This window comes from Endocarpon pusillum (assembly GCF_000464535.1).
Source record: "Endocarpon pusillum Z07020 unplaced genomic scaffold scaffold5138, whole genome shotgun sequence".
In the NCBI taxonomy this organism is placed as follows: domain Eukaryota; kingdom Fungi; phylum Ascomycota; class Eurotiomycetes; order Verrucariales; family Verrucariaceae; genus Endocarpon; species Endocarpon pusillum.
The window spans coordinates 200,824-220,534 of NW_006916485.1; the positions used below are offsets into that span (position 1 = coordinate 200,824).

The 19,711-nt window shown below is 49.2% G+C and overlaps 6 protein-coding genes across 6 annotated transcripts; 2 read left to right on the top strand and 4 right to left on the bottom strand.

Moving 5' to 3' along the window:
- Positions 1 to 859: 859 nt before the first annotated feature.
- On the bottom strand, positions 860 to 2,500 carry EPUS_03579 (uncharacterized protein; the record flags this gene model as incomplete). The annotated part of the gene is made up of 1 exon (XM_007806170.1): positions 860 to 2,500. The coding sequence occupies one exon, from the start codon at positions 2,498 to 2,500 to the stop codon at positions 860 to 862; it is 1,641 nt and encodes a 546-aa protein (XP_007804361.1).
- Positions 2,501 to 5,303: 2,803 nt separating this feature from the next.
- EPUS_03580 (uncharacterized protein) lies at positions 5,304 to 6,496 on the top strand (the record flags this gene model as incomplete). The annotated part of the gene is made up of 2 exons (XM_007806171.1): positions 5,304 to 5,807; positions 5,861 to 6,496. The coding sequence occupies 2 exons, from the start codon at positions 5,304 to 5,306 to the stop codon at positions 6,494 to 6,496; spliced, it is 1,140 nt and encodes a 379-aa protein (XP_007804362.1).
- A 1,573-nt stretch (positions 6,497 to 8,069) lies between these two features.
- EPUS_03581 (uncharacterized protein) lies at positions 8,070 to 8,657 on the bottom strand (the record flags this gene model as incomplete). The annotated part of the gene is made up of 1 exon (XM_007806172.1): positions 8,070 to 8,657. The coding sequence occupies one exon, from the start codon at positions 8,655 to 8,657 to the stop codon at positions 8,070 to 8,072; it is 588 nt and encodes a 195-aa protein (XP_007804363.1).
- Positions 8,658 to 9,286: 629 nt separating this feature from the next.
- EPUS_03582 (uncharacterized protein) lies at positions 9,287 to 12,193 on the bottom strand (the record flags this gene model as incomplete). The annotated part of the gene is made up of 1 exon (XM_007806173.1): positions 9,287 to 12,193. One exon carries the CDS (start codon positions 12,191 to 12,193, stop codon positions 9,287 to 9,289), a length of 2,907 nt encoding a protein of 968 aa, XP_007804364.1.
- A 1,268-nt stretch (positions 12,194 to 13,461) lies between these two features.
- EPUS_03583 (uncharacterized protein) lies at positions 13,462 to 16,317 on the top strand (the record flags this gene model as incomplete). Its single annotated transcript, XM_007806174.1, has 1 exon — positions 13,462 to 16,317. One exon carries the CDS (start codon positions 13,462 to 13,464, stop codon positions 16,315 to 16,317), a length of 2,856 nt encoding a protein of 951 aa, XP_007804365.1.
- An 851-nt stretch (positions 16,318 to 17,168) lies between these two features.
- On the bottom strand, positions 17,169 to 18,869 carry EPUS_03584 (uncharacterized protein; the record flags this gene model as incomplete). The annotated part of the gene is made up of 1 exon (XM_007806175.1): positions 17,169 to 18,869. One exon carries the CDS (start codon positions 18,867 to 18,869, stop codon positions 17,169 to 17,171), a length of 1,701 nt encoding a protein of 566 aa, XP_007804366.1.
- Between the last annotated feature and the right edge of the window lie 842 nt (positions 18,870 to 19,711).

A 19,711-nucleotide genomic window follows, 5' to 3' on the forward strand; every position in this document is an offset into this window, starting at 1 on the left:
TTGGCTTCCTTGTGATACTGGTCTTCTAAGTTACTACGATCACGTCAAAGGACACCCTTGACCGTCTGATGTTAGAACGCTGATGCCAATGACAGAATGTGAGCAGTACTAGTATGATTGCGCAGGCCAAGCATTGCCGTTGAAAGAACCTGGTGGTTTCAACTGGGACTTCTTCCTCCTGGATATCGCCACGTTCATCAGCATCTTCATCTTCATCCCTTCTCCCAACGGCCTTATCCCGCAAGCACCGGTCCATACCGACTCTCTAACCGTTACAAGACCAATATCAAACGTCTCCCGTCCAGTGAAGGAGATCATGTCGAACCCGAAGTGATCGCCGAATCTGTGGTCGAAAAACACGTCTCTCACTTCGTCATAGGTCTAGCAATCATCGGCACCATGACCAGGCCTGTCCCTGTAGTCCTACAGCTCATGCCACGGCCATTTTCGCTGGCGTCCTCTTCCTGTTTGGTTGAGGAATTCGACTCAAGTTTACACGATGGCATAGAATAAATCCCGACACTTAAGAAATAGAGAAACGATCTACAATAGTGGCGTCTCTCGACACGATGCCGATCTTAAGAGCCGGGTTTTGGGGATTTCTCGGAAGACAGGCAGAGGTGAGGAGACGGAGGAGGGGAACCAAAGAGAGTGCTGAACCAGATAAGGGCGAGAATGGTGAAAATGATGAAATGTCTTCGGAAGAGAGATGTGATATAGGCAGGGAGACTACAAAAGAAGACGAGAAGACGAGAATACGAGGTAAGAGGATTAGGAGACTATTGCAGTGTGAATTTGTGATGAGGGCAGGCTGAAAATGGATATAGGCCACGTGTTCGTTCCCTGCTCCATCAATTTGTCAATCGGTCCTTCTATGCACTTCGACCACCGTACTTGCCTCAGTCGGCCCGAGGCCCGTTGCGAGATTTTCTAAGACACTTACATAGCTGGCCGGTGTTCCTGACTTGTCTGCATGAGATTGCGGCTGGTACAGAGGCCTGTACAGGAGCATCTTGCCCTTAAACTGCTGCTCGTGACGAGCCTCTGCCTTTTGCCTACCTTCACGCACGTAATCTCGAGCATCCTGAAGACGCTTCATGCTGGCCGAGATGATCTGCATCTGAACCATAAGCTGGGGTGAGGTTGCTCCGACATGACCTCTCCTCAGAGCAGTACTCAGCGTCGACAGCTCTGCTCGAACCTGCGCCACCTTATCGAGAATGGAACCTAGCAAGTCAAGGACTGGACCATGATATTCCTCCATATTGTCGATCGTAATCGTTTTTCGAGTCAAGTCCTCATTTCTCCCTAACCGGCGCAAGAGAATGCCTCTTTTATCAACTTGCTTTGAGATGGCATGTCTGTTGCGTTGCAGAATCTGTTGAACCCGATCATTTGTCTCTTGGCATCGACGAATGAGCTCGATACATAGGTTGCCCTCTTTCAACAATAATAAAAGGTCGTCGTCTGCGGCTTGAATGAATTCGAGATATTCACTTCGGATGTACGCCTCTTTTGGGAAAAACAGCCTGAGCCACCAGCTTCGTTCATTATCGCTCTCGATCTGGACTTGTAAGAATTTCAGGTTGTATTTCTGGAAGCTCAGATGCGAATCAGTCAGGCTGGCAAAGGCGCTAAGTTCTTGCCCAGTAGCTGCGATATAGTTCGTGTAGTCCGCATAAAACTCAGCAAGTTCGATCTTGTTGATCATGTCACTTTCCAAAATTGTGAAGGATATGTCTCGCAACCAGAGCTCAGACCAGGTCAGCTGGTGTCCATATGGCAACAATTCCACAGCTGTGTTCGCGATCTGAGCAAGACCCAGAGTAGTATTGTTCAAAGTACTACCAACACTACCGTCGAGCGGCTGATATGGCACTGAAAACGGGCAATCGAGACCTAGATTTGTAAGTATCAGCCAAGCGAAATAGTGCGAGCATATTGCGACAGTGGTTTCGTTCGTCGCGCTGATGGTCACATCAGTGCCAATTGAGAGCAACTGATAGACTGGAGGACTGGCGGTGTTCCAAATTGACTGCATCCAAGCACCTGCATATTGCCACGTGAAGCTGAAGCAGTGGCCGATAGCTGTCCCTGCACTTTGAGCTGCATCAACGGTCTCCGTTAAGGAAGCCCTGAACGACGAGATCAAATACCACAATGCAAGGACGAAGCAGAGTGGCACCAAGAATGGGTTCCAAAAAATCTCTAGAAAAGTCTTCAAGGTACTGATCAACAGTTCCGTCCATCTTCCACGGCCAGGCAATGCTGTTTTGGTGGGCATCTGCCGCATAGAGATATCGATCAGGTCATCATTTCTCTGTCCAGCACGTCTGCGGAGAGGCCGTGACTCAACAGCAAATGGGTTTACAACAGTCAAAATTGACTTCGCTTGAGTCAGTAGTGTTGTTGGTGAAGTAAAAAAGGAGGCCGGGCGGTTGCTTGAGTATCCGTATTCTGCTTTGTTGGAAATTGTTTGGATTGATCCATTGATAACCATCGCTCGAAATTGCCGGAGGATTTGTAGTTATCTTTGTCACCAACGCTGTTGCCTTTTGCATGGTGGGGCTCCTGCTGCAGTTGAGGAGAAGACCTGTCTTTTCGGGATTGTAGTGTGCTGCGAGATCTGAGTCCAGAAGTGTCCCTACTGTGAGCCCCCTGGTCTCCTGGGTTGGGGTTTGATGCATTCTCAGCACGTTTTCTCACGGTAGACATTATAGTGGAAGCCAGGAGGTCGTCAATGACGGTAGAAAAGAACAATATTGGAGCCACGAACTTTGGTGGTAACAAGAGAATAGCTGCGGCTGCATCCTTGGAGCATGTTCGCAGGGATTGCTTAGGACTGAAAGCCAGGGAAAAATGGAGGACGCTCGGACGTGGGTCCAAGCTGAAATTTCATTCTTTGTTTGCCAAAAGCCGTCCTGAGTTTTCCGTAAATGTTTTTGACATCCACAAATTGTCTCTTTGAATCATCTTGACGATACCCACCAAGAACGCTAAATAGGAATAGCTAATAGCCTCATTTGTGATAGAGTTTGATGGTGGGTTTTACGTATATTGAGTGATTGAATTACATGTAACAATCTGCAGACGATCCGTAGAAAGCAGGTTCTCTCTAATCAAGGGGCAGCATGTGTACTCTGTAGATACTTGTACGAATTGGCTGTACCACACAGCAAAATTAGAAGCGAACTTGAAGTAGAAACTGACCAATCAAACGGCAGGGATTATGCATAGAAAATCTGGCCAATAGGCGCTCCCACTGATCGATGATTTACTTTGAGGAACCCTAACAAAGTGACTCGCCAGGTGTACTAAGTTAGTTAGCTCGCCAAGTGCCGGGACACAATTCCCTATCACCGTTCATGAGGTTTCAGTATAATTCTTGACGATGACTCCTCTTGGTCTCTCTATCTCTCCATGTCAATCTCCTCAAAAATACCTCGACATACGAACTGCGAAGGTCGTCAAGGAGACTCATAGTTTTGGCCCCTCGAATTTCTGAGCTTAACGCCAAGGCAGGACGGAGTTCTCGCTCAGCTCATCAGGTTGTGTCCACATTAGGGCTCAGGAATGGCCGTCAACAGACTCCAAGCAGCGCTGGCCGCTGCTACCAACGAGGTTACGGTTGCTGCAGCAAATATCAACTTCGATTTCACCCTTGTCAAATATGAGCGCCTAAGGAGTATCAACCCCTAGGTGCCATCCTGTCAGCGAAGCGAAAGCACGAAGCCGAGACAGGGTCCTGTCATATCATTGCGAGAAGACTAGGTGCATTGTTCGAAGGCGTTTGTCCGTCAACACCGAAGCTTGTCGCAGCGTATGGTAAACGTGTGGAGGAGATATCTAAGTCGGCTACCGATAGAATTTCGACTGACTTCTCAAACTCGGTGTTTTCTGCCTACGCCGGAATTGACGCTACTACGATCTGGGCGTCAGCGACTTCCTAGAAAGTTGCTTTGCAAATTCATCTCCTTGCTTGCCTGCTAGCACGCCTGTGGGACGCTGGAGAAGCGATATCAATTTGGGTGGAACTGATCAATGACCGGAGAAAAGACATCGCAACAAGTCTTGAAAACGGAAAAAATCTCCCGTTTTCGTTAGCCGCAGCTGCAGTTCAGCAAGACGTGCCCAGATCTCAATTAGCTGAGTGGGATGCTAGCGCTCGCGCCTGGCTGCGAACGGCTGATTCAGTTGAGGCTCGTCGACAGACTCAGCTGCGACTCGTACTGGAGAATATTTGTCTCCAAGTTGGCGAAAGTGTCGCGGTATATCCCAGTGTCATCCAGGCTTGGGGATCAGCTCTTGAGGCCGTGGAAAGCCTCGTCGCGGGAATGCCACAGGCAGTCAATGACGGCGTAGCTGTTCTGGCCCTCTCGTCTTGGCATTTGTACCCAGACATGCTTGTCTTTGGGAATCGAAATGCTGAAATTCGCATGCACGACAACTTGATAGCTGACGGAGGCGTCCTCAGCCTCGGTCTCTCACTTTCTGAAAACGCTTCCTTACCCGGTATTCACTGGTCTTTGTCTCTCGCACATATGCGCCACTATGGTCGCCCTGTTTATTTGCAACGTCAGCTTTCCGAAAATTCAGAAAGGATCTCATTTCCACAATTCCAACTGGCCTCACTTGGTACCGTACTGGGCTATTGGAGAATCCCTACAGAGTCGACTACCGTGTGCATAGAGACTTTGTTCTCGATGGGGGAAATGCTGCAAGAGGTGACCCCGTTTATCCGTAAGTATCGGTGGATTAACATGATTACCCAGCCTGCTTCGGCATACCTCGGTGCAAAGAAAGAAGATAAGGATCTTGCTTTTAGGCTTGTCGGCCTCGGTCGACGGCGTTCAGCAAGTTTCCTGAAAACAGATATAATTCTAACTCTTCCCCGTGCTTCGGTCTGGTCGATATTGTGACTCTGCTCCATTGCCTCAAGGGGCCCAAGGAACGTATCGCTCTTCTACGTCGAATAGCCTCGAAAGTTTGTGGTCTGGAGACTCAGGATACAATTATCCGTTATTGCATTGGATCAGAACCCAAATTACCAGCCAGATCCTCCAAGAGGTTACGTAACTCTTCAAAGGATGATAGCGAAAGTCGTAAGACCGAGACCGAGACAAGATATGCGACTGTATTCCCTCAGTCTACACCATTTACAGACCAGGGTGCTAGCTCATTGGAGCCAAACATGACCGAGATGGCCCATCAACGCTTGCTGCACTCTCACATGTCAAAGCAGCCCTCCCCACCCAATGAGTGTTGCCATTCTGGACGGATCTACAAGATTCACCCACGATAAGATGTCTGTGACCCCTTCTGGTGAGATGGAAAGCTTGAACTTCCTGTTCGGAGACGTCGATAGCGCTGCAATATTTGCTCGTTTGCGTTCACCGTCTGGAAAGCCCCCATGCATATTAGAAGTTTCTTACGATGACGTGCTTTGGTATTTTAGATCTGGATATGTCTCTAGCATGCAGCTCAAGGAGCTCTGTGACCAGGACCAAGGTCCAATCGTTCCAACCCTGCTGGCTCTATCATACGCATCTCAAATCTACGCGACTCTCCCAGATGCAACAGTTACTGTCTCGACACTCGATCATTGTCTCCTTAGGACTAGCTGGGCGCGTCACGCCAGTCAGTTGAATGATATCCCTCTTGGAAAGCCTTCGATGACCGGTGAGCCTGACCGGTCATTCGCTATAGCAGTAATTGCTTTCTTTGAGGGGTCTCACAACATCAAATCGAAGGAGTTAAGAAACGTCATTGCGCTGTCTGCGGGCGATTCCATCTATGTCGCCATGCGGGTAAGTATCTGACTCTGTCGAGGCTACTACGTGACGCTCACCTCATTCAATAGCTGATCTGCGATCCTTTCGAAAATCCCCATACATACGAAATGAAGCGAATACTGGGAAATATCGGCAAAGCTGGCCTGGTCATGCTCATCCCACCAAGAGATCCTTTAGTTCGGGAATTAGACCCGGGCAGGTGGAGATTTGCAGATAATCCTGAGTTTGATGGCAAACCGGAAGACTGTTTCACTCAGACTTCTCTCCATCTCTCTTTTACAAGCTATCACATACCTGTGTTAAGCAACGAATTTCGGGGCGATCAGGATAACCCTGTGTCAATGCTTGAATCGGTGATCTCGGTTCGGGATTCGGGGCTCTGGGTTGCCGACATCAATATCCTCGATGCACTTGAAAAAGACGCCCCCGTTTACAGGCTAGATCCGCCGAAGAGATGCGAGCATGCAGAAGATCTGGCGCCGGACCCGCCCATTAAAACAATAGGATGTTGGGACGATGTCCTGGACTCTCCGGATGGGAATTTCTTAATCAAGGCACATAGCAACTGGCTTGCCAGATTAGCAGTCACTGCTGTACTGCCTAACCATTCGAGAACGAAGCAAAGGCGAATAACGATTTGTCCGTCCTCCGTTTGCTGGCGTTGTGTCCAGCAAAATTTTCCCCACAATGCTTATGTTTTCTGATCATAGCACGGGTCTTGGGCATCGTGTTCTATGATGACATGGGAAGTAGACAATACTCAGTATACAAGACTGGTCGATGAAAGCTCCTCAGGTGTCCTTCCATGTTGGGAGCATGGTAAGTGTCAGTTGTCCTTGTACCATGTCGCGGGCATGGGCAGGATGAAGAGGCACATTCCTTGGCTCTGATATGTCGATGCGATGCCGGGAACTCAGAACTCGCTTCGCTGCAAGATATGTTATCGATTTCCTTGGTATCAGGACTTTTACATTGGACAAAATGCCCGAGGTACCAGATACGAGTAGAACCCTTCTTTCGTTGGAAGAACCTATCTCGACTAGCAAAGTCAGCTTCTGGTGTCAAGAACTGTCTAAAGCCACATAGAATGGTACATCTCTCAGTATTCAAAATATCAAGCTGTTAACCGTCTGTGTTTCGGAACGGTGTACTGACATTTTGGCCCTGTGGAACAAGACCAGACACCAGCTTTAATTCCAAGCGCCAGCTACCAAAAGGCGGCGTTGTATACGCCTACAGAAGCTACAAAGCTGAAGCGACAGCGAGACGAAGAGAGAGCCTCCAAATTGGATAGGGCACTACGGAGAGAAGCACAGCCAAAAAAAAAGAACTGAACGCGCTACAAGATGAACACGCGTTGTTATGAACGCGATTCACAAGCGTCTCCTGTATGAGAGGGGGATGATTGACCTTGGATTAGTGGGACAGTGGCTAATATCTCTATACGACTATTGCAGCTGCAAGATCGTTCTGACAGATGTCAAAGTTCACTGAAGGTGAGTGCTCTTGATTGGCCTCTACGCACAAACTTGGTGACATAAGGAGGCTGTCATTCAAGATAATATGCCAGGAAAGCCTCTACATCATGAAGGTGTTTGTCAATCAAACAACGAACCATATAATTCGGCAAAAAGGACGTACTAGGAAGACAAGACAAGTGAAGGAGCTTGAAAGAAAGTGGAGGGTGGTTTGAAGTCGATGGAGAGGAACAAGAGGGCGGCGTACTACATCCACTCTGGCATACTCAGAAGTATAACAGCATGACAATAGGTGATTAATATGGCTTGAATCACTGGAAAGACGAGCAATCAGACTGCGATGAGCCCAGAGCCAGGTGCCGAAATTCTTGACAATTCTCACCCACCACAGCTATAACCCCTATCTCCGAACGCTCCCAACTCTACCTAATCAACTCCGGATTAGTTACAAAAATGATTAAAACAAACAGAAAAGGACGAAGAATTGGTTTCTTACGTCACTCGACTGCTGCATCTAGCAAGCCACCTCGGTTTTCACTAACCAGGCCACACGTCTGGTATTCTGAGCATACTGACATAGTCTTCGAGTGTAATCCACTTGTTTTCTAAATGCACATCTCCAAATCACGGATTGCAGGTGCTGGGAGGGTACAGTTTCAGTGATTGGAAATGCTTCTCATTGAATCAGCTGACACATATTAACTCTCACCGCCAGGAAAGAAAAGTCATGGTTGCAGGGCCTCCTCTCAGCGAACTACAGCGCCTCGAACCTCCCACCCCTAGTTGACTGCCCCTCCACCTATCTATCTCCCTTAATCACTTTCGTACCAAGACTCGCCGAGCCCATCGATGCTTGGAGGGGTCGCCTACCTTCCCGTCGTGGATCTTCAACAAATAGCTCTTCAATCTCCTTCTCCGTGAACCCATCATCAGGCTCACGATCCCGCAGCAAAGTCTTCTTCACCCGACCCAGCACGTTTCGCGCGACGTTCTTCAGCGTTCGAGCTCCACTGCCAGACCTACCTTTCGGACTGACGCTGCGTTTGCCCCAAGACTCGTCATAGCTACTGGACTCTACCCAGGAATCTATGGTGCATAGCTGCTCGCCACGTGATCTAACCTCGGAAAGTTGCCAGAGCTCGTCGTTGATGAATATGGGAGCTGTATCTGGATCTTTGGAATGTTTTTTGCAGCATTTAGGGCAGGCGAACCGAAAGACGATCTCCTTCGTTTGTTTGTCTGGACAGTTCTGGCTGCTGCTCATGGGATTTATCTTGCTAAGGCCGTGGCCATGGAAGTCTTCGGAATTGGCACAAGGGTGAGTGCAGAATGAGTGCTTGGCGAATCGGTGATTGCAGGCGTAGAGGTAATCAGTAAAGATGCACATGTTGGCTGAGATTCTTGTGGGATTGAGATGAGTAGTAGCTTGGTTGTAGGAGAGGACTGAGGAGGAGTTACTCGGTGGAAGTATGGATCCAATTTATATCTTTGGATTAGACAATGGCGACATAGGACACACTTGAACGAAGATCAAGCATTGTTGAAAGAACAATGGCTTTGTCGGCCCAAGAAGCCAGAACTGCACTGTTGAACGAGACAAAGAAGAGTGACGGTAAACATGCTGTTGGGTCCTGCCAGGTTGTTGGCAGTCACAAGTATTTCCCTGGTTCTGTGAATAGCTGTCCTGTGGGCACACATAGCAACCGGACGGCAAAGCATTCAAATGCTATGACGACTCCTATTATTCCAATCTATGGTACAACGTGTAGTAGGAGCAGATCGTTGTGGGAGCACATAAGTCAAATTTTCCTGACACAGTGGCCTGAGAATCTCATTGTGGAAATGCAACAGAGCAAACAAAGCACGCCCCCAGCACCTTCGCCAAAGCTCATAAGCAAATAGGGTATCTCAGTGTACAGGTTGGAAAGCAAAAACAAGAAGCAGCCGCCTCCTCCCATAGAAATCGGTGAATACAGTACCATAGCACTGTCTTGGATGCAATAGTCATAAGCTTCATCAGTCGTCATCAATCGCAATCACTAAATTCCCAGTCCGTTGAACACATCCAGGTACCGTATCTTTGCTCGTCGCTAGAGAGTCCGCCATTGTTGCATTCGGGTCCTCTTTTGTCTCCACTGTATCGTCATCATCCTTTTTGATATTCCAACTCCCGTCAGTACCGATCAAAATTGCTCTTGCATTTGCAGCAGCACCTGATGTCACCAAAGAATCTCTGACAGCCTTCAAGAAACAGTCCACGATTAGGCTCTGTGGCCTAGCATCTTGCTTGCAGATAGGGCATTTCCACTCGTCAGGACTCGTAGGCCCATCCTTCACTCGAGATTTGCGTGTTTGGAAGAATGTCTGAATGTCAAAGCATTCTCTATGGGTACATGCATTGCCACGGGCTGGAATGTCGAAAATGGTAGCCATGAATGGATCGATTAGGTCGATGCTTAAGTGAGAGTCGACCACTTGCACTTCGTCATCATCACCTGCAGTCGTGCCATAGGGTGCCTTCAAGGCCTGGGTGATCGATCGGAGCGAATCATCGGCAGCTAGCATGGTTGGGGCAGAATTGATTCGAGTTTCGTCGCCAACTTCCACAATTTCTACTGCCATCGCATAGCGCTTTGCTTTCGTCCCCTCTTGGCTGCGTAGGAGGCCGATCATGATGTTGTTTGCCCCTTCACGAATATGTGGTGTCAGATCAACCGGTAGGTCCTTGCCATGGTGAATCTTTCTTCTGAGCTCAATCTCGACATCGTTGATAGTCACAAAACAGCCTGGTGGCCAGCTCATGTCTTTGACGCTCCACTCGCTTGCTTCGATAGCATGAAAGGACTGAGCAACCTCAACTGACCGAAGGCGGTACAAGAGGCACCCATCAGATACCTGCCGCTTTACCTGTCCATCCGATGCAGTCATGTCTACCGCTTTCTTGGACATGTCAGATACGGTGGTGCAAAATTCCCAACAGAGTGAAGAGCTTTCCGGGTCTATGGCCTTCGGTGCAACGGCAAATGATTCCAGGTATTGATATAGCCTAACTTCTGGTTGGACCTGGCCAATTCCGTTGATCTTTTCGGCAATGGGACTTTTTAGGTATGCTTGATGAAGTGCGAGGCGGCTTGGATCTGGAACCGACGTCTGTATGGGCTCGTATCCGGCAGCAGGAATGAACGAGTGATGACGGGTAGACCAGTGGATTGGTGGAGAACGAGAGTCAAGATGGCGACGTCGACCAACATGACTATGCTGAGCTACAGATGTAGGTATATGAGGTACTACAGGTCGACTCGATAGAGGTGGCCGACCTCGTCTCTGTGGAGGTACCGGCCCTTGCCCTGCATTGCCTGCCACGCGTGTTGGGAAGTTATCAGCGCCACTTGGTGATGACTGTAGCACGAAATTGGGTGGAATCCTTGGGCTGATTATCTGTTGTATTCTGGTGGCTGAACTTGGTCCACTGGCAAACGCACTGTTACCCCTTAGATCGTTCGTGGAATGTGCCCGAGTTAGGTGATTCGGGGCTGAAACCCACTGCATATGACCACGCTGCTGCTGTTGCTCAACAGTCTGAGGTAGTGATGGCAACGTATGTCGAGTAGGCAATGTACCAGAAGCATACTCATTCGGGGCGATGTAAAGCGGTGGAGGTCTTGACCGTTCAAATGTCACTACATCTCTGCCGAGTGGGCCTTGACCGGTTGATTCATTGGCTTCTTTCCAAAGTTCCTTGTATCGTTCTCCTAGCAGCCTAAGTTCATCTAGAATTACTGTCTGAACCCTAGGATCCGCACTTGCGTCCCTCATCCTTTGAGCCCGATACTGACTTTGATTTGTGTCAAACAAAATCAGACCTTGCCGGCACAGTTTTGCGTTATTCGCACCGCCAAGTTGTCTGTGAATTGAGTTGAAGAGAACTTTCTGAAGGACAGGAGAATGCACTTCGAAAACATGAATGAGCTCCTCCACAAAAGGCGGAAACTTTCTCTTGAAGCACTTTTCCCGGAGCATGTCCCAGCCGGTTGCAAAACGTTGGAGAAAGACTGCTACCATCCCCATGATATCTTTGTAAACGATCTGTCCTTTGATAAGCGTTTCAATGGGAGCTGGGAGGCTAGCGAAGAAACGCAAGACTTCCACGGACACATCTTTATTGTGTAACAAAATCAAAGACAGAAGACCGAGGCCAGCAGACTGATCTTCGTTTAGTCCATTCATCGAAGGCCATCGAGGATTCAAAGAGACAATGCAGAACATCTGGTGGATGCAAAGATAGAACAGATCATTCTTGACGCAGGCTTCCCTCAACAGCGAAAATCTATGAGTCTCGATCATGCCTAACCTCACAATTTCTGCCTGAAAACTATTCAGGCGGTAAAGTGCAGAGTTGATTACCAACTGTGATTCGTTCTTGTCTAAGACTGGACTGTCCGGGACTCGGAGGGGATGGGATGTTCGAGCAGCTTCTGCTGATGGCACTGTCGAAGCCGTGCTCGGTTGCCCCCCTGGATGAGATCCGGAACATCGTCCCGTGTTGACATCCAAGTCAGCCACATCTAATGATCTTTTCCTCGTGATCTCAGTCGTTGCACGGGGCGCACTCAGGCTTTCAGCAAGGGATGAAGCGGTATTACTCGCAATAGATTGTGGTGTTGCGGTAGTTCGAGCCTGACGACCGTCTTGTACACTTTTTGGTACTGCAGGTCCCGACACTGTATTCGTAGCAGCGGTACCTTTACCTCTTCCTCTTGGTGATCGAAGCACCCCTCTCTCAGCCGGGAGGCTGGGTATGGTGACGGCATTTGTCATCCACGGGCGTCGGGTTGCACCAAGGAAGTAATTCGTGGTAGCATTTGACTCGGCAAGTTTCCTCGCAGCTAGTAGGTCTTGACGATTAATCGGGGGCTGCTGCATTGTGCAGTCACGTAGAAGTAGAAGCGGACAGCAAGCGAAGACGAACTGGCACCTGCGGCTGATGTACAAATGAACTGTAAAGATGTAGTTGACTTGATGCAGTTAGTGGATAGTGCGTGAATGTGCAAAGGATTTGCTTGTGTGCACACAATGTCTGCATGATCATGCTGAAGGGTGGAGTATGCTCCATATGCTTGTGGGAGTCTGAGTGCTGGATATGCGCTCAGGCAAGATGTCAAGACGCTCCGGGAAAGCAGGCCAGATACTTCGTGGTGGTATGTTTCCCACAACCGTCTCCTCCCGAATGCATACGAGAGCTCCAAGGGCGAGTTACTGTAGGTGGAGATGAATTCTTGAACACCGCTAGCGGGCCGCGGCAGACGATTTGGGGCCAGAGCCAATTTTGGAGGCGGCCAAGCATGAAGAGAGAATCGCCCGTGCTTCATCCCCCAGAGTTGGCCATCTATTTTGGTTCCGTCCATAAGGCCAGCATCTAGCTTCAACTATCTTATTCTCTTGTTATCGTTTCTCCTCACATGTGTCCATCTCCTACAACATATTTGATATCAGTGTCGTCAATATCCTTTTCATCAACTTCCGTTCAGTCCGATCCTACCTTACTCCAAAGGATGCACAGAAGGCCGTAACTGGAATGGTAACACAAGAGCCGACTTGAAGCATTGGATGGAGGTACAAGGACTTGTCCTACCACCTGTCTAATATCACCAGAGCGCGCTGTTTTCCTGTGATAAGGCATACATCCTGGGTTTTTGGGCTTGATACTTCCACCACTGTGCTCCCACCGTCCAATGAACAACAAGTCCGCAGCCTGTTTCCAATTTCGATACCATCCATGATGTCGTTTATTTGACCATCGGGCAAGGAATCCTCTAATTCCAGATATGGCATATCAACACCAGTCTAATAGTCAAGGAGGGGGTGGAGCAGGAGGGGGCCAGCCGGGCGATGTTCTAATAGTTGTCCGTATGTGTTCAATGGCAGTTCCAAGTGCTGCATGCTAGCACAATGAAGGTCGCATTGACTTTGAGCAGATGATTTTGATGCTAGGAGTGCAGATGAGTTGACCTTACGAAGAGGAGATAGGATCACGCTGGTTGAGCTAGATGATGGCTTTGGGGATGGCTGGTATCTTGGGAAACACCTGACTGGTGGTCGCACAGGATTATTTCCAGGAGGTAGGGGAGAAGTCTTGATGTTGCGGATGCATGAAAGTTGCTGACGTCTTATCATCAGTATACACCCAGAAAATGTCTGGATGGTCATCAGCTATGCGCATCTCTGCCCCATCCGTTCGTGCATCTTTGCCTGCGGAGACTGAAGTCTTCCGGCCAAATACCCTCAACCCATCTCTGAGCAGCTCGGGCTCGGAGCCGTCTGCCAAAGTGAAAGCAATTTCTGAACAGTCAAAAAACACCAGCTCTTCAGAGGTATCAGCAAAGGTTGTCCACCTCTCCAATCAAGCTGCACCGTTTTCATCTGAAGCCAAGCTCCCGTCTTCACCAAGCAGCGTATCCTCTTCCCCCATGCCTAGCATTCCGCGAAGCATTTCTCAAGCGATGGGTCAATCAAAGAGTGGGCAGGACAGTCCCGTCATGAACGAAACACTGAGCGTCATCAATGAGCATATAACTGATTTGAGCACTCCAAGACACAGCGTTGTGGCGCACGACTCTGCCAGTGAATATAGCAGCAATTTTGACAACCCTGTGTCTCATGTTGCGGGTCCTGAAACTGATGAAGAAGAAGAAGCAGAGGAAGAGGGGATGCTTAGTCCGGCAGATGTAAAGAAGTGGACCCCACAAGAGACAGCCCACTACCTTCGCCAAATAGGGATTGACTCGAAGCATTGCGACATTTTCGAGGAGCAAGAAATATCTGGTGATGTACTTCTCGAGATGGATCAAGAGTTCATACACATGAAAGAATACAACTTTGGAGTCATGGGGAGGAGGCTGAAAACATGGCACAGAATCCGGCAATTCCAGGAAGAGGTCAAGGGCACAAAGGCAAGGGGAGTGCAGTCTGCTTCTTACACCTCAGCTGCACCTGGGACTGCTGACGATCTGGAGAGCCGCATTGGCTCGTCAGGGACCAAACTTCCACGAATTCCGAGTCTGATGGAGAATTCAGAGACGGTCTCTCGACTAACACAACACACCACATCTTATGGAGATAACCATAGAGAACATATACCAGCCCCTTTGCAAACTCAGTCCCATTCGGTTTCGAGAAGCCGGACAAATATTCCCGCTGGCTCTGCTGCCTCGCCCTGGCGTGCTTCTACCCAGGAAAGTCCCTCTCGCCCCTCGGCCGCATCTATAAGGGACATGAGCCACAAACGCCGGCATTCATCCATGGACGTTGGCACTTCGCCCACGTTTGAAACCAAAGGCCAAACAGGAAGCATCTCCAGCAAGTTTCCCTCGCACAAGAAGCAACCTTCGGTCGACCGTAACTGGTCGATGACTAGTACTGTGCCAACATCGCATGGCCATCCGGATATGACAAGCCGATCGAACCCGGACCTCTCAAAGAGCACCGCTGACAAGTCTGACTCGTCCGCACCCAAGCAGCAACCTTCAGCTGATCTTGATCGGGGTTACTTTTCAGGGCCCGAAAGTGATCCTCACAAAGTTCGCAAGTTCCTGAGAAAGCGAGATGGTACTGCTAGCGCCAGTCACTCTCGGCAGTCGAGTTACGTTGACCAACAAAAGCGTGACCTTGCGGCGAAGAAGAGACATTCCAGAATCGGGAGTGCTGATTCGATAAGAGACTTTCTTCCCGCTGTGACTTCTCCCGCTGCCCAAGCTTATCACAGCAAGAGTTTCAAAAACCGATTTCGATCAGCAAGTGCTCGAACGGTGACTGGAGCATCTTCCAGCAGCATACTGTCTCCAACTGTGACAAATTTGGAGGGAGGTCAAAGTCCAGGAATACCGACTCCCTCTCCACGGGCTGGAAGTGACGCGAGCGGTACGTCCTCGCCCCTTCCCCCAACGTCTGGTAAATCAAGCGTCAAGCAGAAACGCTTCGGCCTACGCGCCATCTCGGATGCTGTCACTGGTCATGAAAGGGCATTGGTGTCTTCACCGACATCAATTCCATCTTCATTCAAAGATAGCCCCCTCCATTCCCCTTCACGGACCGGGTCCACTACACCTTCAGCAACCTCAAGAAGCCTCGATATAGACAATGTAGACGCTTCCTCAAAAGGCACAGATGCGCCAGGAATTACTGGCTCATCAAGAACACCCGCTCTGGGTAAGTCGAAGACAAAGAAGGACACAAGCGCGTATACAAAGGGATTGGAAAAGAAGTCTCCTGCCGAGCAGCGCATTGATTGTGATTATTCCGGATGGATGAAGAAGAAGTCCTCAAGTCTCATGACGACTTGGAAACCAAGATTGTTCTTTCTCCGTGGTCGTCGCTTGTCGTATTATTACTCGGAAGATGATACTCAGGAGCGTGGAGTGATTGACATCTCCAGCCACAAAGTGCTCCGAGCTGATCAAGATCCCATCACAAATTTACACGCCACCATCACCGGCTCGGCGTCATCAGCTGCTGACCAATCACCACCCGCAAATTCAAGTGATGCCGGGTCTTCTACTGCTCGAGGCAGGACGGCCTCAGCTGGAGCACCTTTCATATTCAAACTCATTCCTCCTAAGGCTGGCCTGTCACGCGCTGTCCAGTTCACCAAACCAACAATCCACTATTTCCAGGTCGATAGTGTGCACGACGGTCGAAAATGGATGGCAGCGTTGATGAAGGCGACCATTGAGTACGATCCATCTTTCGGCTTGGAGACCACTAACAAACAAAAAACCGTCAGCTTGGCAAAGGCACGTGCAAGGAAAGAACGACCGCCAGCTCTTAAGGGCGATGAAGCTGCTGAGAAAGTTCCGATAGGCCCCAAGAGCGACGAGACTGGGCTCAATATCCGTGGTCTCAGCTTCGATGACCTTGGCAAGAAAGTCGTGCGATCTAATGGAACTGGTGGTGAGAAGCACAAGAAGATGAATAGCACGGAAGCCAATAGTTCGACATCCAGAACCAGAGCGGCTTCGGAGGCAACATCCTACCAGAATCTCGATCCTTAACCCATAACTTTGCGATTCTAGAAGGTGAAGGTCTTTACTTCGAGTCTTTGGAGAGCAATTTACTCCTGTGGGCAGTGGCTTCCATATTTTGGAAATGAGTGGAAATAATTCAACTATATAACCTTCCTTCTTCGCTTCGCCACCTCGATCCGACCAATCTCCGTTGGCTAAGTCGATCCACGATCATACGTTGGATTTTCACAGCAAAGAGATAATGTATGGCGCGGCCCTTTGGAGAAAACTTGCAAGGCAGCATTCGAGGGTCAATCGACATGGACATTCAACAAGTGACATGAGTATGGGATGTATGAGGCACCGCCTTCACGAAATTGAGGGCTGGCGTAGCAGCCGCACTCTACTTCGCAGCTTGCATAACAACCAGCGTGTACTGACCATATCGTCTAAACCCCATTAGCAGCGCTTGACCTTGTGAGAGTAGTTGCATGGCAACGAAATCAAGACAACGATTTTGGAACCTTAGAGGCATCGCGCTGAGAAGCTCTGTGTCCACCCGTGCTCGAGCCTTCTCGTTACTCTTCCGGCAAAATCGCCTCCTATTCTAGCGCTGTTTGAGCTCAAGAAGATACAGCAAACCCCTTTCGAGTCTGCATCATTGCTAAGATCAGCAGATTTTTGGACTGAACGGGTGATGTAAGGAGAGGATAAGAGGGGGACTTCGGTCACACTTTTTATTACGCAGCTGACTGGTTTTATGCGGCAAAATCAAACAGCACTATGACATTCCCAATCACGACATCGATTTTGTTAGCTATGTATCTACCAGGACTGCCAACAGTATCGCGAATGCGAATGATCTGCGCTCAGCGCAGTCAGAAGCCGAGCTCCAATTTCTATTCCCTCTTCCCAGTGACCACCTGGCCATCTACAGCTCTCTCGGGAGCGACCTTGTCACCCTCAACGCTTGTTGGCGAAGCACACAAATGTGAGGCTACCAACCACAAAAGCGCCATGGATATCGTGATACAATCCAACACATGAACACCCCACCAGAAATGCTGAATACCCAAGCGACACATTCGTACCTCGTACTGCCATTCCTCCGTCTCAAAATCAAACCAAAGGCTCAAGAGCCCCGCATTTCCACCAAACTCTCCCATCATGCTTCGGAGAGTGATTTCTCTAATGCCAGTATGCGAGGCACTGATATTGGAATTGCGCCACGGAATGCTCTCCCAGCCTCCGAACTTCACCTCCTCATCAGATCGGTGCCCGCTAGTGGTGGGGTCAGTGGCAGACTCAGGCAGATAGTGCCAGACGTCGCAACCCTCATGATCATGCCCGGTCAAAATCAATCCTTTCCTCCCTTTACCGTTCCCAGCTGCATTCGGGTTGGCACTCATTCCGTAAATGCCTTCTAGGATTCCGGATCGGCTGACGTGCTCGCTAAGATGGTTCTGCTCCTTCAGCCCGCCGGATCTGTACGCGCCAGCTGAATCGTCGGAGTGGTGGAAATCGAAGAAGGGAGCATCGATGCAGTTCCCTTCCGGTTTGTAAAGAGGGATGTGGGTGAGGAGAAGAGTGAATGAACTTTTGTCTTCTACAGGTTGGGAGCGTTGAGTTATGATTGAATTTAGGTGGTTGTAGGATGCGGATTGGATATCTGGGTCGAAGCCTGGTGTGTCGAGGATGAGATCGTTTAGCACAATCAGGTGCAAGGAAGGATTAATGGTAGGGATGTTCTGCTCTTCTGAACCTGGGAGATTGAATCGTATATCCCAATCTGCACGTCCAAAGTGCCTTTCGAAGCGTGCGATCCGTGCTTTTGAGATATCTCCGGCGTAACCAATATCATGATTTCCAGCGATGTTGATGACACGGTCCTTCCAACCGTGGTCTATTGTGACTTTCATTCCAAGAAGATTGTGGGAATCCGGGGACCCCTGGGCGGTGTCTATCAGCTCATCTTCTACCCGCCGCCCACCAGCAAACACTCTATTCCAGTACCTCCACGCCCTAGCCTCAAACTCCTCATCTGTCACCCATTGACTCCCAAGCAGGTCTCCCAAAACCGTGACATGCGTTGGGTCCGTCCACCAATGAAGCGTCCGAAATATATGAGCGAGATAGTAGTCGTTGCCAAACAGGTCCAACCTTTTACGCCATCCCTGCAGAACCTCGGGTATATCCCTGAAAAATAGACCCTTCAGTGCTGTCTTGATGACCTGCTTGCGATGTGATTTTTTCTGATTGGGCGCGAAGACACGCTCTCCGTGTCGCGCAAGGCGGCGGAGGAATCCATCCTCAGGGTCCGGAAGCGAGCTGTCGCCTTCCAGTTGGGGGTCTGCTAGCACGAGGAGCCGGAATGGGGCACGTAGATGATGCCTTGGTGGTTGCTTTTGTTTCTCATCATCTTGTACTAGTGAACTGAACGGCCAGTGTTGAGCTGCTGCTGCGCCTGCTCCGGAGCGGGTGGTTACGGGAAAGGCGCAGCCATTGTGGAATATTGGGTAAAGATACAGATATATGGTGCAAAATGATGCTATAGGGAATAGGATAGTCACAAGAAAACGTGTCAGTGTGCGAAGGGACATGAATGAATATGCATGAATGTTGGTTGATTACACCCTCTCGAGGAGAAAGCAAGAATGTGAACTCATCCAGCATGGTCGCTTGGCAACAGAAGAAGAGGGAAATCTGCTCTGCAATCACCTACCTCCATGCTTACCCACCAATCAACTGCACAAGGGTGATTCATAGGTGAGCATCGCACGACTTTAACTTCATTTTCCATCGTCACTGTGTTGGCAATCGCCTCAATCGACCAGAGGAGCCAAACTTCACATCATGTGGCGCATGAGTAATGTTGTCTGTTGCGCTGTGGTAAACCACGATACCAAAGCCTAAACCTCCGCAATCATCCCACCTCTCTCTCCTCAGTTCCTTTAAAAGTGCATCCTCTTTGTCATTTCTCATATTCCAGGTGTTCTATATTCTATTCTAAATCTCTCTCCTTCGTGAAGCTCATTTAACGATGCTCCCACATCTTTTTAACAGTGTTTGATAAAAGCCGACAAACCACTAAATATAAAAGGGTCATGCTATATGATTCCCTAGACAATCGTTTGTATATATTATCAGTTGCGTGTCTAAACCTTAGTAGCAATTTCATCATCTGTGGTTTCCCTTCCTGACAGCGATATGTAGCGGTTTCATCCCCGACTGTTGGTTCTGTTACTGTTGGCGTTGTAGGGACTTTGAAGTATGTTACGGCGATAAAGGGATGTAATGTTCAACAGTTGAATGATGGAGAAAACTCAGTTGGTGCAACTGCAGAATTATCCACCCAGTGTTCACAGGTTTGGCACTTGTAATACCTATGCAGCACAAAGATGTTATGAACGAGTCTGCACCGTAACCCCTTATATTTCTTCAA